The 15,218-nt window shown below is 46.8% G+C and overlaps 1 protein-coding gene across 3 annotated transcripts in view; it reads right to left on the reverse strand.

Annotated features, from left to right (window-relative positions):
- Window positions 1-6,389: 6,389 nt before the first annotated feature.
- Window positions 6,390-15,218, reverse strand: part of LOC124037519 (EGF-like repeat and discoidin I-like domain-containing protein 3) — a 46,896-nt gene continuing 38,067 nt past the window's right edge. For 2 of the 3 annotated variants that reach the window (XM_046352308.1, XM_046352306.1), the window contains 3 exons: window positions 10,753-10,955; window positions 7,238-7,393; window positions 6,390-6,877 (listed from right to left, as the gene is read on the reverse strand). In XM_046352308.1, the coding sequence (XP_046208264.1) occupies window positions 6,734-6,877; window positions 7,238-7,393; window positions 10,753-10,955 (503 nt within the window). In that variant the 3' untranslated portion in view covers window positions 6,390-6,733. The remainder of the gene's footprint in view (window positions 6,878-7,237; window positions 7,394-10,752; window positions 10,956-15,218) is intronic. The other variant, XM_046352307.1, reaches the window with a different exon arrangement.

Here is a 15,218-nt window from a genome sequence, read left to right on the forward strand (position 1 = left end):
GCCTGGGGCTCTGAATACCAGGTCCCTGTGAACTGCAGGGGGGGGACTGGATCCAGGGGTATAATCTATACCGTCAACAGCAAAGCTAGTTTGTGTTGGATGAGATGACACATACACAGGCAGTCACAAAGATGCACGCACGCACGCACACACACACACAAATGTGTGGTTTGACAATGACATAAGTAGCTCTTGCTGTCACATTTGTTGAAACTAAGGAGACACTCAGACGGCAGGGTTGGTCACAAAAGGGGATGTGAGTGTTGAGTTAGAGGGTTTGAAGGCTGATAATGACATGGGACGGTAACGGTGAGAAAGACAATATTCAAACGCACAACAGACGAATGAGCTGGATTTCTACCAGGTCGACCTAAACTATAGAGAATAGAATGAGTTATTTCTATCAAGGGTAGAGTCTTTCACAATAACACCACATAAATCGGATACACCTTTAGCTCCTCAGAACTGAAATCCTTACTTGTTAACCTACTTTCCTTGCTTTACTCACATATTTGAGGGTGACTTGCACTGTTATACATGGTTATGGATGACTACAACATGAAGTTATACACGCAACTGCACAGGAGGTTGGTGGCATTTTAATTGGGGAGGACGGGCTCCTGGTATTGGCTGGAGCGGAATAGGGGGAATAGTATCAAATACATCAAACACAAGGTTTCCATGTGTTGGATGGCATTCCGTTGGGCTGTTCGAGCCATTGTTATGAGCCGTCCTCCCCTCAGCAACATCCAATGCTATATAGCCATATCCTTCAGTAGAGTAAATCAGTTTAATATCACAAATATGATAATCAGACAGTACAAAAAATATCCACTCAATCAGCAGTGTTTTTAAAAAATGATTAAACCCTCTACCGGGAAAAAATGACCGTTTATAACAACTGCCAAAAATGACTCCAGGATCATTCTTCTTCTTCTTCGAGAGAAAAAAAATGTGCTTGGGTGGCATAACTGGTAAGAAATAGCTGTTTTTCCAGGAGAGATTCCTTCCTGAAGAGCCCCCCCCCATCCCACCCCACAGGCCCTTCATTCTTCCTGCCATTCTTCAGCCCTGCATTCTTCACTCTCTCTCCAGCCTCCCACTTGGGCACCAGGTTAAGGGTAAAACCGCTTGGTGGAGGGCTGGGGCACCAGGTTAAGGGTAAAACCGCTTGGTGGAGGGCTGGGGCACCAGTGACAGTAAAACCGCTTGGTGGAGGGCTGGGGCACCAGTAAAACCTCTTGGTGGAGGGCTGGGGCACCAGTAAAACCTCTTGGTGGAGGGCTGGGGCACCAGTAAAACCTCCTGGTGGAGGGCTGGGGCACCAGTAAAACCTCCTGGTGGAGGGCTGGGGCACCAGTAAAACCTCCTGGTGGAGGGCTGGGGCACCAGTAAAACCTCCTGGTGGAGGGCTGGGGCACCAGTAAAACCTCCTGGTGGAGGGCTGGGGCACCAGTAAAACCTCCTGGTGTAGGGCTGGGGCACCAGTAAAACCTCCTGGTGGAGGGCTGGGGCACCAGTAAAACCTCCTGGTGGAGGGCTGGGGCACCAGTAAAACCTCTTGGTGGAGGGCTGGGGCACCAGTAAAACCTCCTGGTGGAGGGCTGGGGCACCAGTAAAACCTCCTGGTGGAGGGCTGGGGCACCAGGTTGTACAGTAAAACCTCTTGGTGGAGGGCTGGGGCACCAGTAAAAACGCTTGTTGGAGGGCTGGGGCACCAGTAAAACCGCTTTGGGGAGGGCTGGGGCACCAGTAAAACCGCTTGGTGGAGGGCTGGGGCACCAGGTTGTACAGTAAAACCTCCTGGTAGAGGGCTGGGGCACCAATAAAACCTCCTGGTGGAGGGCTGGGGCACCAGTAAAACCTCTTGGTGGAGGGCTGGGGCACCAGCAAAACCTCTTGGTGGAGGGCTGGGGCACCAGGTTATACAGTAAAACCTCTTGGTGGAGGGCTGGGGCACCAGTAAAACCTCCTGGTGGAGGGCTGGGGCACCAGGTTGTGCAGTAAAACCTCCTGGTGGAGGACTGGGGCACCAGGTTGTACAGTAAAACCTCTTGGTGGAGGGCTGGGGCACCAGTAAAACCTCCTGGTGGAGGGCTGGGGCACCAGGTTGTACAGTAAAACCGCTTGGTGGAGGGGCTGTATTTACCAAATTAGGACCTGGCAAATTTCTGGGTCTGGGGGGAGGGAAGGTAAGAACCTCTCGACCCAGGAGTGTAGTCATTGATGTGAGACATTCTGAATGTTGCAAATAGAACGAATATAGCGGACGTCGATTTCCCATCTGACAGACATTCAGATGTGTTCTACACAAGGGGATAGATTTCTATCTGAATACTCTAACGACATCCTCCTGAAGAGACCGATCCCTAATAAAGCATCCCCAGGGGTCTCTTCAGGAGGATGTCGTTAGAGTATTCAGATAGAAATCTATTGTGTAGAACAGATCTGAATGTGAAAACAGTACGGCGGAAGCTTAATCATTAGGCTGGCTATCACCTGGTCAGTTCTATCAGTTATCTTTTAAAGGCAAATGGAAACTGAGCTTATGAGTACACAAAGACAACAACCTGACAACCTTTATCCCAAATAGTGCAGGCAATGTTGACGGGCACACTTTTAGACAAGATCAAAACACCACACCCACACAGTCTTCCTTTATCTGGTGGCTCCATCCATGTGATATCACTTTGTAGTCCGGGCTGTAAACAGAGAGACAGCCATGGGCACAATTAAGGCGAGGAAGACGTGGAATGACAAGTTTAGAAAAGGTGTGGTGGAGGGCTGGAGGCCAAGAGACAAGTCATTAGACCTTCTCTCAACACAGCTGAAAACTGACTCCACATCCACCAGTCTTTTATTTACCCTGTATTCACTCCAGTTAGTTGGGTGAATGGTAATTACATGTTAATTACCTAATAATTACTCGTTTCTTTGGGGTTCATTTAAACAAGCGCCATTAAACTATTTGGTACCGTGTAGTTACCAATTGTGGTAAAATTTTTAAAGCAACCAAACAAAAATATCCCTTATAAAATAAGTCATTTATTTTTTAATTCAAAAGGTTCAACAGGACAATAAATGCTACAATTTGAGCATCTTGGAATGAGAGGTGTTTATGGAATTACTGCTGTGATATTGCCATGCAACTATCCTGGATGGGGATAGTGGTGTGAATCTCACTGTATTGTAGTCAATGTGTGTCCATCCAGACAAAAGGATTCTACAGAGGACAACATTGGAGGGTTTTTGAAAGGCGCTGTGGGTAATGATTTAGATCACGCCGTCATATAGGAGGGAGAGATTAGCCTTCAGGGCGTAAAAAAAAAATGCTAAGCAGGCAGATTGACCCAAAGATTTCAGCCCTTTTAATCTTCTCCTTTTGAAATGAAAACGTCTGAAATGGATTCGGGTTACTGGAGGGTTAAATCTACAATGTGGGATTTGTGTTTCTGCCCATTGAGGACTGACCAAAAATTGCAGCAAACATCTCAGATTGCAGCTTTAACCACAATACAGGTGAAATGGAGAAAGTCTGACATTTAAACCAGTTTATTTACTGTACGATAAACAAACTTATCTGCATTTAAGTCCTTTATTATCCACGTCGTGAGAGTTACAAAAGGCCAAACAAGGGAATTCTCTTAACAGAAACATGAACAAAATGAATCAGATCCAGTCAGAATACTGTAAGATGTAAAAGTATGTGTAACTAATAATATGGCATAAAAACACACCAATTGTATATTTTTTCATGACTCATAAAACCAGGACATTGTGGAATGAAAGAACCGGAAACAATTAGTCTGATGAACAATCTTTTTTTTTTTAAGTGTACAGAAAAAAACGATATAAAATGAAAACTTCTCTGTTGGAACTGAGAAATCACAGACAATACAATGCAGACATCAGATGACTGTTTTGAAACAGTCTGCAAAAGATCATAAATATTTGGACAGTGTTTGACACTAGCATCCATCCATAGCCTTAACTGCGTCGTTGTCTGTGTGTACATCTATCGCCCACGTGTCCAGCTGTTCGTGTTTGATTCAGATTCATTCATATCAAAACTAATAACTTATTGCACCAGCCCATAATTCAAGAGGGATCTTTACAATGTTAGCTATGACCTAGGAGCAATATGGAGATAGCCGGTCATGTGATGTGTTCAGTGCAACCGTATAAATCTTTTTGTAATTACATTTTTTCATTTACTATCTTATCAGTGTGGACACAGCCTTCGAATTCTACGCATAATTTTGGCCCTCGTGAGAAATGGATGGTATTTGATTATTCTGCTGAAAAACATTCCATCTTCTAGGAACAATTTATAACAACAAGTATTTACACTAGGAAGGATAACCAGCTCAGAAATAAAACTGATGGAAATGTGGTTTTGGCTGCTATTGCCAGTCAGAAATCTACAGAGAAATCTAAATTGCTTCCTGATAACTTATGGAAGCCATATATACCGTTCTCCTATGCAGTGAAACGACAGATGCCTAGTATTACAAAGCTTTGTTTTCCAACACTCAATCTACATGTATGGTCAATATGTATGCTGTATTTCCTCAATGTACAAAACTTTGGGTTTCACAATTTCACATATTTACCTCAGCAAAGAATAATCAAACTGACTCTGAAAGTGCCTTAAAAATATATAATACAAAAAAAAAATATATATATATATATATATATATATATAAAATACAAAATGAAAACATAGCTGAGTGATATTGAGTTGAGCTGTGTAGTATCATGGAGTGTTATAACAACATCAGTAGCACATACAAAATGAATAGATCAACCTTGTCCCAGATCAGTTGTGCTGTCTTTACAACTCGTATGTTTGTGTTTCGCAAGACAGCACAAACAGATCTGGGATCAGGCTAGAATGGATCTGCCTAGACCTGAGAAAGACATTTTGGCAGCATCGTCAATGTGCTAACTCGATATTTTCTACTTTATAATATTTGTCAATTAGTAATAAATGCATTACATTGAGTTGTGATAAAACCATTCTTGTAGGACAGAGTACATCAAGTTATAATACACAACGTACTTTAGTTATAACACATGTTATAACACCACATACTGTAAGGTAGTATTTCTGCACTTTAAGTTTCTCTTTGGCAAAAAATAATCAACTAAAATAGAATTCAACTACTTTGGGATTTTGGAATGTCACAAGATTACAGAATAAGAGTCTCTATGCTTTCTAAATGTTAAGTCTGCTACTACGCTGAACAAAAATTTAAAAGGCAACGTGTAAAGTGTTGGTCCCATGTATCATGAACTGAAATAACAGATCCCCAAATTTATCCATATGCTTAAAAATATTATTTCTTTAAAATTTTGAGCACAAATGTCTTCACATCCCCATTAATGATACTCAATCACCTATCAAGAAGCTGATTAAACAGCATGATCTGTGGACCTTGTGCTGGTGACAATAAAAGGCCACTAAAATATGCAGTTGTGTCACACAACACAATGCCACGGATGTCTCAAGTTCTTAGGGAGCGTGCAATTGGCAAGCTGAATGCCAACCAGAGGTGTTGCCAGATAATTTAAAATGTTAATTTATCTACCATAAGCCGCCTCCAACATCGTTTTATAGAGTTTGCCAGTACATCCAACCGGCCTCAACTGCAGACCATGTGTATGGCGTCGTGTGGGTGAGTGGTTTGCTGATGTCAACATTGTGAACAGAGCGCCACATGGTGGAGGTGGGGTTATGGTATGGACAGACATTAGCTACCAACAACGAACACAATTGCATTTTATCGATGCCAATTTGAATGCACAAAAAAATACAGTGAGGAGATCCTGAGGCCCATTTTTTGTTGAAGGAATCTGTGACCAACCGATACCATATCTGTACTGCCAATCATATGAAATCCATAGGGTTCGGGCAATTGATTGATTTCTTCATTAAAATCGTTGCATGTTGCGTTTATATTTCTGTTCAGTACACTTAAAATAAAACGTTAATTTTGTAAAAATGCAAATAATAATGAATCATAATGCATTTATGACTAAAGTGAACTAAGACCATACACATAGAAACAAAGCAAGATACATTTGGTATACATTTCTTAAAAATAAAAATAATAACGAAATTCGTATAAAGTCCATGGTCACACGAGGAGTCTTCATTAAGCAAACACAAACAAAGTAGTTCAAAACATCTACCAAAGCACTGCAGAGTCACAGCTTGGAAGCTAACAATACACACGAGTGTGTTCAATAACAATATTACTCACTTCAGGACAGTCAGGTGAAAACCCTCGATTGGGAAAAAACATCTCAGCTAAATGAGCTACTATTGTACATCACTGGGTTTCAGGTTCAGCCTGTATACAGTAGCAGTGCTGATCTAGGATCAGTTTTGCCTTTTGTGAAAAAAAAAATGATGATAATGAATAAGATCAACACTCCTACTCTGAAACTCTGAACACAGAGGCCTTGATCTAGGAAGGACAGTTTCAGAGTCCATCCAGTTCACAGCAGTAGTCTGTGTGCTCGAGGTACAAGTTGACCTTAAGCACAGATCTAGGATCAGATGACCCCTACCCAATTCTAGCAGTAACCATTAGTCGGGGCAGGGTTGTGGTGGTGGCGTGGTGTTTTGCTGCCCTCTACAGATCTGAGCAAGGCAGTGCAGGTGTGGCTCAGGAGGTTTTGGAACGAAAGGAAGAGGGGGGCGGGGAAAGAGGAGACCTGGGCGGGGCTACTCGTCACAGCCCAGCAGCTCCATTCGCAAGGTGATGCGCCCGTGCCAAGCCCACGGCAGGATGCGGACGAATCGGGCGTAGAACGGAGGCTCGAACAGGTTCTTCTTGTGGACATTGTTGTCGCTGTTGCCTGGGAAGATCTGGTGGTTGGAGAGTCAAATCACACGCACAGAGACAGATGGGAGTTAGTTAATTAGCTACTTAGTTAGCTAGCTACTTAGTTAGCTGGCTACTGAACACCCATCACAGAATCTATAGAACATCATGAAATCTATGGCATATGTTGAAGTGTCTGTATCTCATGGCAACTGTTTATTGTGTGAAAATAAAAAAGGAGTCAATTATAACTGGGGGAAGAAAAAAATCAAATTAAAATAAACTCTTAATTTAATAGCCAAGAAGTACTTTGCTTGGTCCATATTCCTACACAGACACACGTTGGGTAAATTCATGTTGGGCTCAGTTCTTTGAATATCAAGATGCAAAATAATAAAACAGACCTTGTCTGTGCTGGTGACATCGTCCTTGACTATGCTCCAGAATTGCCCATCGTCACTGTAGGACACCTTGAAGGCAGAGACAAACTGGACCGCGCCAAAGTCCTTGGCCCCCTGGGTGATGATACCTGTGATTTTCTTAGGAGACTCCAGGTCCACCTGTTACAGAAGGAGAACATGTCAGGACAAGCAGGACTCCAGGTCCACCTGTTACAGAAGGAGAACAAGCAGGACTTCAGGTCCACCTGTTACAGAAGGAGAACAAGCAGGACTCCAGGTCCACCTGGTACAGAAGGAGAACAAGCAGGACTCCAGGTCCACCTGGTACAGAAGGACAACAAGCAGGACTCCAGGTCCACCTGGTACAGAAGGAGAACAAGCAGGACTCCAGGTCCACCTGGTACAGAAGGAGAACAAGCAGGACTCCAGGTCCACCTGGTACAGAAGGAGAACAAGCAGGACTCCAGGTCCACCTGTTACAGAAGGAGAACGTGTCAGAACAAGCAGGACTCCAGGTATACCTGTTACAGAAGGAGAACGTGTCAGAACAAGCAGGACTCCAGGTCCACCTGTTACAGAAGGAGAACGTGTCAGAACAAGCAGGACTCCAGGTCCACCTGTTACAGAAGGAGAACGTGTCAGAACAAGCAGGACTCCAGGTCCACCTGTTACAGAAGGAGAACGTGTCAGAACAAGCAGGACTCCAGGTCCACCTGGTACAGAAGGAGAACGTGTCAGAACAAGCAGGACTCCAGGTCCACCTGTTACAGAAGGAGAACGTGTCAGAACAAGCAGGACTCCAGGTCCACCTGTTACAGAAGGAGAACGTGTCAGAACAAGCAGGACTCCAGGTCCACCTGTTACAGAAGGAGAACAAGCAGGACTCCAGGTCCACCTGTTACAGAAGGAGAACGTGTCAGAACAAGCAGGACTCCAGGTCCACCTGTTACAGAAGGAGAACGTGTCAGAACAAGCAGGACTCCAGGTCCACCTGGTACAGACGGAGAACGTGTCAGAACAAGCAGGACTCCAGGTCCACCTGTTACAGAAGGAGAACGTGTCAGAACAAGCAGGACTCCAGGTCCACCTGTTACAGAAGGAGAACGTGTCAGAACAAGCAGGACTCCAGGTCCACCTGTTACAGAAGGAGAACAAGCAGGACTCCAGGTCCACCTGTTACAGAAGGAGAACAAGCAGGACTCCAGGTCCACCTGGTACAGAAGGAGAACAAGCAGGACTCCAGGTCCACCTGGTACAGAAGGAGAACAAGCAGGACTCCAGGTCCACCTGTTACAGAAGGAGAACAAGCAGGACTCCAGGTCCACCTGTTACAGAAGGAGAACAAGCAGGACTCCAGGTCCACCTGTTACAGAAGGAGAACAAGCAGGACTCCAGGTCCACCTGTTACAGAAGGAGAACAAGCAGGACTCCAGGTCCACCTGTTACAGAAGGAGAACAAGCAGGACTCCAGGTCCACCTGTTACAGAAGGAGAACGTGTCAGAACAAGCAGGACTCCAGGTCCACCTGTTACAGAAGGAGAACGTGTCAGAACAAGCAGGACTCCAGGTCCACCTGTTACAGAAGGAGAATGTGTCAGAACAAGCAGGACTCCAGGTCCACCTGTTACAGAAGGAGAACGTGCCAGAACAAGCAGGACTCCAGGTCCACCTGTTACAGAAGGAGAACGTGTCAGAACAAGCAGGACTCCAGGTCCACCTGGTACAGAAGGAGAACGTGTCAGAACAAGCAGGACTCCAGGTCCACCTGTTACAGAAGGAGAACGTGCCAGAACAAGCAGGACTCCAGGTCCACCTGTTACAGAAGGAGAACGTGCCAGAACAAGCAGGACTCCAGGTCCACCTGTTACAGAAGGAGAACGTGTCAGAACAAGCAGGACTCCAGGTCCACCTGGTACAGAAGGAGAACGTGTCAGAACAAGCAGGACTCCAGGTCCACCTGTTACAGAAGGAGAACGTGCCAGAACAAGCAGGACTCCAGGTCCACCTGTTACAGAAGGAGAACGTGTCAGAACAAGCAGGACTCCAGGTCCACCTGGTACAGAAGGAGAACGTGCCAGAACAAGCAGGACTCCAGGTCCACCTGTTACAGAAGGAGAACGTGTCAGAACAAGCAGGACTCCAGGTCCACCTGTTACAGAAGGAGAACAAACAGGACTCCAGGTCCACCTGGTACAGAAGGAGAACAAGCAGGACTCCAGGTCCACCTGTTACAGAAGGAGAACAAGCAGGACTCCAGGTCCACCTGTTACAGAAGGAGAACAAGCAGGACTCCAGGTCCACCTGGTACAGAAGGAGAACAAGCAGGACTCCAGGTCCACCTGTTACAGAAGGAGAACAAGCAGGACTCCAGGTCCACCTGTTACAGAAGGAGAACAAGCAGGACTCCAGGTCCACCTGGTACAGAAGGAGAACAAGCAGGACTCCAGGTCCACCTGTTACAGAAGGAGAACAAGCAGGACTCCAGGTCCACCTGTTACAGAAGGAGAACAAGCAGGACTCCAGGTCCACCTGTTACAGAAGGAGAACAAGCAGGACTCCAGGTCCACCTGGTACAGAAGGAGAACAAGCAGGACTCCAGGTCCACCTGGTACAGAAGGAGAACAAGCAGGACTCCAGGTCCACCTGGTACAGAAGGAGAACAAGCAGGACTCCAGGTCCACCTGTTACAGAAGGAGAACGTGTCAGAACAAGCAGGACTCCAGGTCCACCTGTTACAGAAGGAGAACGTGTCAGAACAAGCAGGACTCCAGGTCCACCTGTTACAGAAGGAGAACGTGTCAGAACAAGCAGGACTCCAGGTCCACCTGGTACAGAAGGAGAACAAGCAGGACTCCAGGTCCACCTGTTACAGAAGGAGAACGTGTCAGAACAAGCAGGACTCCAGGTCCACCTGTTACAGAAACAGGGCTTCTCGAGCGGCAAGGCTGCTGATTTCTAACTACACATCCCCGTGGCAGCAGCGGTGGCCTGTCTGTATCCCCCACTACATCTCCCCATCACGAAAATTAAGCATCTTGGGCTAACCTAGATAAATCAAGTTCAAAACTAATTGTCAGTCATTTGTTGGTAAACAGTGAGAGAGAATCTTTGCGAAGGGCTGACTTAGATACATCAAATTCAAAAATGGTCAGTAATTTGTTGGTAAAGTAAACAGGGAACGTACTGGAAGATTCTCGCTCACCAACACAAATCACCCTCAACTATAGCCCCCCCAAAATAGAAATAGATGTTATTGTCACACACCAGATAGGTGCAGTGAAATGTGTTGTTTTACAGGGTCACACACAGTAGTGTGACACCTCTGGAGTAAATAGGGGTTAAGTGCCTTGCTCAAGGGGCTCAACGACAGATGTTTCACATTGTTGGCTCGGGTAATCGAACCAGCAAACTTTTGGTTACTGGCCCAATGCTATGACCTCCAGGATATCTGCTGCCCACTAAGTGACCCCACCACCCACACCACTTCCCAAAATCCCCTCTGAACCCCCTGCAGTTACCTGCAGCCACTCATTGCGTTTGGTGGTGTCCGCCGTCCAGGCGTTGGTCTTGCCCTGCTTGTCCAGCCGAGCGTAGTGTGGTTGCCAGGTGAACGCCTCAATGCCCCAGGTGCGGTAGACGCTGGAGGCCGAGATCTGGCGGTCGGCGAGCAGGCGCGACTTCATGCCCAGGGGCTCGGAGCAACCTGCCGTGTTTGAATACACTGTGAAGTGAGACCACAAGCAGCGGGAGGGAAAGAGAGAGAGAGAGAAGTATGATAGACAAGAGACGGACAGGAAAGGCCCAAGCCAGCCGGTGAACAGCACACTGAAAGCACATGGATGACGACAGCCAGTAACGACCAGAGGTGGACGGAGTAGTGAGAACACATAGCCGTACAGACATAAGGAATACAGACATAAGGAATACAGACATAAGGAATACAGACATAAGGAATACAGACATAAGGAATACAGACATAAGGAATACAGACATAAGGAATACAGACATAAGGAATACAGAGTTCGCCCAACTTATCTTCCACGCTGGCTCTCTGATGATAGAATGCAATTGTTCTTGGGAGCTTTTTGGCGGTCATTTAAAATGCTACATTTTCAAACAGAGTTGGCCGAACTTTGTACAGCCCACATTATGACTTTGAAGGGTTTCCTGAACTCGGTCCTGGTTTTTGTCCTAGAAATACACAACTGACTCAAATAATCAAAGCTTGATGACGAGTTGGTAATTTGATTTCGCTGTGTAGTGCTGATTTCGCTGTGTAGTGCTGATTTCACTGTGTAGTGCTGATTTCACTGTGTAGTGCTGATTTCACTGTGTAGTGCTGGGAGGAAAAGGAAATGTGCACCCCTTGGAATCCCCAGAACAGAGTTTGGAAAATGCTGGAGTAGAGAGAGACAGAGAGATGGACAACATATGGCAGCCAACTAGTGGGGCATGTAGGTTAGTTGGACTGAGACACTGAGTCGTACATCTACAGCAGTATCAGTACCATGTAGGTTAGTTGGACTGAGACACTGAGTCGTACATCTACAGCAGTATCAGTACCATGTAGGTTAGTTGGACTGAGACACTGAGTTGTACATCTACAGCAGTATCAGTACCATGTAGGTTAGTTGGACTGAGACACTGAGTTGTACATCTACAGCAGTATCAGTACCATGTAGGTTAGTTGGACTGAGACACTGAGTCGTACATATACTGCAGTATCAGTACCATGTACTACTTCCGGTTGGAGCGAGTGGTCGCATCTGCACTTCGCTCCCGCGGGTAGTATAACTTTTTCATTACATTTCATTATATTTCATTATAGCACAACGGTTTGATTTGTCTAATCTTAGCAATTTCTTCTCAGCTAGCTACATAGCCGTCTTTGTATCAAAGATAATTGCGTAATTATCGTATTTCGCCGTCCTAACGTAGTCTTCACTAGCCAGCTAGCTAACGTCCACTGATTAGCTGCACTGGAGAAACTATTACACTCAACTGAACGACTTGATTAGTGTAGTGTTAGCTAGCTACATAGCTGTCTTTGCTGTCTTCGTATCATCGTATCCAAGATAATTGTGTTGTTTAGGTTTAGAGTGTGTAGTCTTAGAGTGATTATCTTAATTTACCGAGGTTAGCTAGCCAGCTATTTGTCGTCCTTAACGTAGGAGACTCTGCTAGCTAGCCAACGCTAGCCAACGTCTTCTGAATAGAACTCAACAACCCGGTCGCATTCACAGGTAGTATCACATTTTCACTTCATTTCATTACAGTACAACGGTTTGATTTGTTTGATCGTAGCTAGCTACATAGCTAGCTACATAGCCGTCTTTGTATCAAAGATAATTGTGTAGTCTAGAGCGATTTTCTAGGTTCGCTAGCCAGCTATTGTCGTTCTTTTAACGCAACGTAACGTAAACAACACTGCTAGCTAGCCAGCTAGCCCCGAATAGCAACACTGCAGAAACTATTACACTCAACGGAACGACTTGATTAGTGTAGTGTCAACAACGCACCCACTGCCAGCTGGCCTACTTCAGCAGTACTGTATCATTTTAATCATTTTAGTCAATAAGATTCTTGCTACGTAGCTTAACTTTCTGAACATTCGAGACGTGTAGTCCACTTGTCATTCCAATCTCCTTTGCATTAGCGTAGCCTCTTCTGTAGCCTGTCAACTATGTGTCTGTTTATCCCTGTTCTCTCCTCTCTGCACAGACCATACAAACGCTCCACACCGCGTGGCCGCGGCCACCCTACTCTGGTGGTCCCAGCGCGCACGACCCACGTGGAGTTCCAGGTCTCCGGTAGCCTCTGAAACTGCCAATCTGCGGTCAACAAGGCAGAGTTCATCTCAGCCTATGCCTCCCTCCAGTCCCTCGACTTCTTGGCACTGACGGAAACATGGATCACCACAGACAACACTGCTACTCCTACTGCTCTCTCTTCGTCCGCCCACGTGTTCTCGCACACCCCGAGAGCTTCTGGTCAGCGGGGTGGTGGCACCGGGATCCTCATCTCTCCCAAGTGGTCATTCTCTCTTTCTCCCCTTACCCATCTGTCTATCGCCTCCTTTGAATTCCATGCTGTCACAGTTACTAGCCCTTTCAAGCTTAACATCCTTATCATTTATCGCCCTCCAGGTTCCCTCGGAGAGTTCATCAATGAGCTTGATGCCTTGATAAGCTCCTTTCCTGAGGACGGCTCACCTCTCACAGTTCTGGGCGACTTTAACCTCCCCACGTCTACCTTTGACTCTTTCCTCTCTGCCTCCTTCTTTCCACTCCTCTCCTCTTTTGACCTCACCCTCTCACCTTTCCCCCTACTCACAAGGCAGGCAATACGCTCGACCTCATCTTTACTAGATGCTGTTCTTCCACTAACCTCATTGCAACTCCCCTCCAAGTCTCCGACCACTACCTTGTATCCTTTTCCCTCTCGCTCTCATCCAACACCTCCCACACTGCCCCTACTCGGATGGTATCGCGCCGTCCCAACCTTCGCTCTCTCTCCCCCGCTACTCTCTCCTCTTCCATCCTATCATCTCTTCCCTCCGCTCAAACCTTCTCCCACCTATCTCCTGATTCTGCCTCCTCAACCCTCCTCTCCTCCCTCTCTGCATCCTTTGACTCTCTATGTCCCCTATCCTCCAGGCCGGCTCGGTCCTCCCCTCCCGCTCCGTGGCTCGATGACTCATTGCGAGCTCACAGAACAGGGCTCCGGGCAGCCGAGCGGAAATGGAGGAAAACTCGCCTCCCTGCGGACCTGGCATCCTTTCACTCCCTCCTCTCTACATTTTCCTCCTCTGTCTCTGCTGCTAAAGCCACTTTCTACCACGCTAAATTCCAAGCATCTGCCTCTAACCCTAGGAAGCTCTTTGCCACCTTCTCCTCCCTACTGAATCCTCCTCCCCTCCCCCTCCTCCCTCTCTGCAGACGACTTCGTCAACCATTTTGAAAAGAAGGTCGACGACATCCGATCCTCGTTTGCTAAGTCAAACGACACCGCTGGTTCTGCTCACACTGCCCTACCCTGTGCTCTGACCTCTTTCTCCCTCTCTCTCCAGATGAAATCTCGCGTCTTGTGACGGCCGGCCGCCCAACAACCTGCCCGCTTGACCCTATCCCCTCCTCTCTTCTCCAGACCATTTCCGGAGACCTTCTCCCTTACCTCACCTCGCTCATCAACTCATCCCTGACCACTGGCTACGTCCCTTCCGTCTTCAAGAGAGCGAGAGTTGCACCCCTTCTGAAAAAACCTACACTCGATCCCTCCGATGTCAACAATTACAGACCAGTATCCCTTCTTTCTTTTCTCTCCAAAACTCTTGAACGTGCCGTCCTTGGCCAGCTCTCCCGCTATCTCTCTCTGAATGACCTTCTTGATCCAAATCAGTCAGGTTTCAAGACTAGTCATTCAACTGAGACTGCTCTCCTCTGTATCACGGAGGCGCTCCACACTGCTAAAGCTAACTCTCTCTCCTCTGCTCTCATCCTTCTAGATCTATCGGCTGCCTTCGATACTGTGAACCATCAGATCCTCCTCTCCACCCTCTCCGAGTTGGGCATCTCCGGCGCGGCCCACGCTTGGATTGCGTCCTACCTGACAGGTCGCTCCTACCAGGTGGCGTGGCGAGAATCTGTCTCCTCACCACGTGCTCTCACCACTGGTGTCCCCCAGGGCTCTGTTCTTGGCCCTCTCCTATTCTCGCTATACACCAAGTCACTTGGCTCTGTCATAACCTCACATGGTCTCTCCTATCATTGCTATGCAGACGACACACAATTAATCTTCTCCTTTCCCCTTCTGATGACCAGGTGGCGAATTGCATCTCTGCATGTCTGGCAGACATATCAGTGTGGATGACGGATCACCACCTCAAGCTGAACCTCGGCAAGACGGAGCTGCTCTTCCTCCCGGGGAAGGACTGCCCGTTCCATGATCTCGCCATCACGGTTGACAACTCCATTGTGTCCTCCTC

This window comes from Oncorhynchus gorbuscha, linkage group LG06 (assembly GCF_021184085.1).
Source record: "Oncorhynchus gorbuscha isolate QuinsamMale2020 ecotype Even-year linkage group LG06, OgorEven_v1.0, whole genome shotgun sequence".
Classification (NCBI taxonomy): Eukaryota; Metazoa; Chordata; class Actinopteri; order Salmoniformes; family Salmonidae; genus Oncorhynchus; species Oncorhynchus gorbuscha.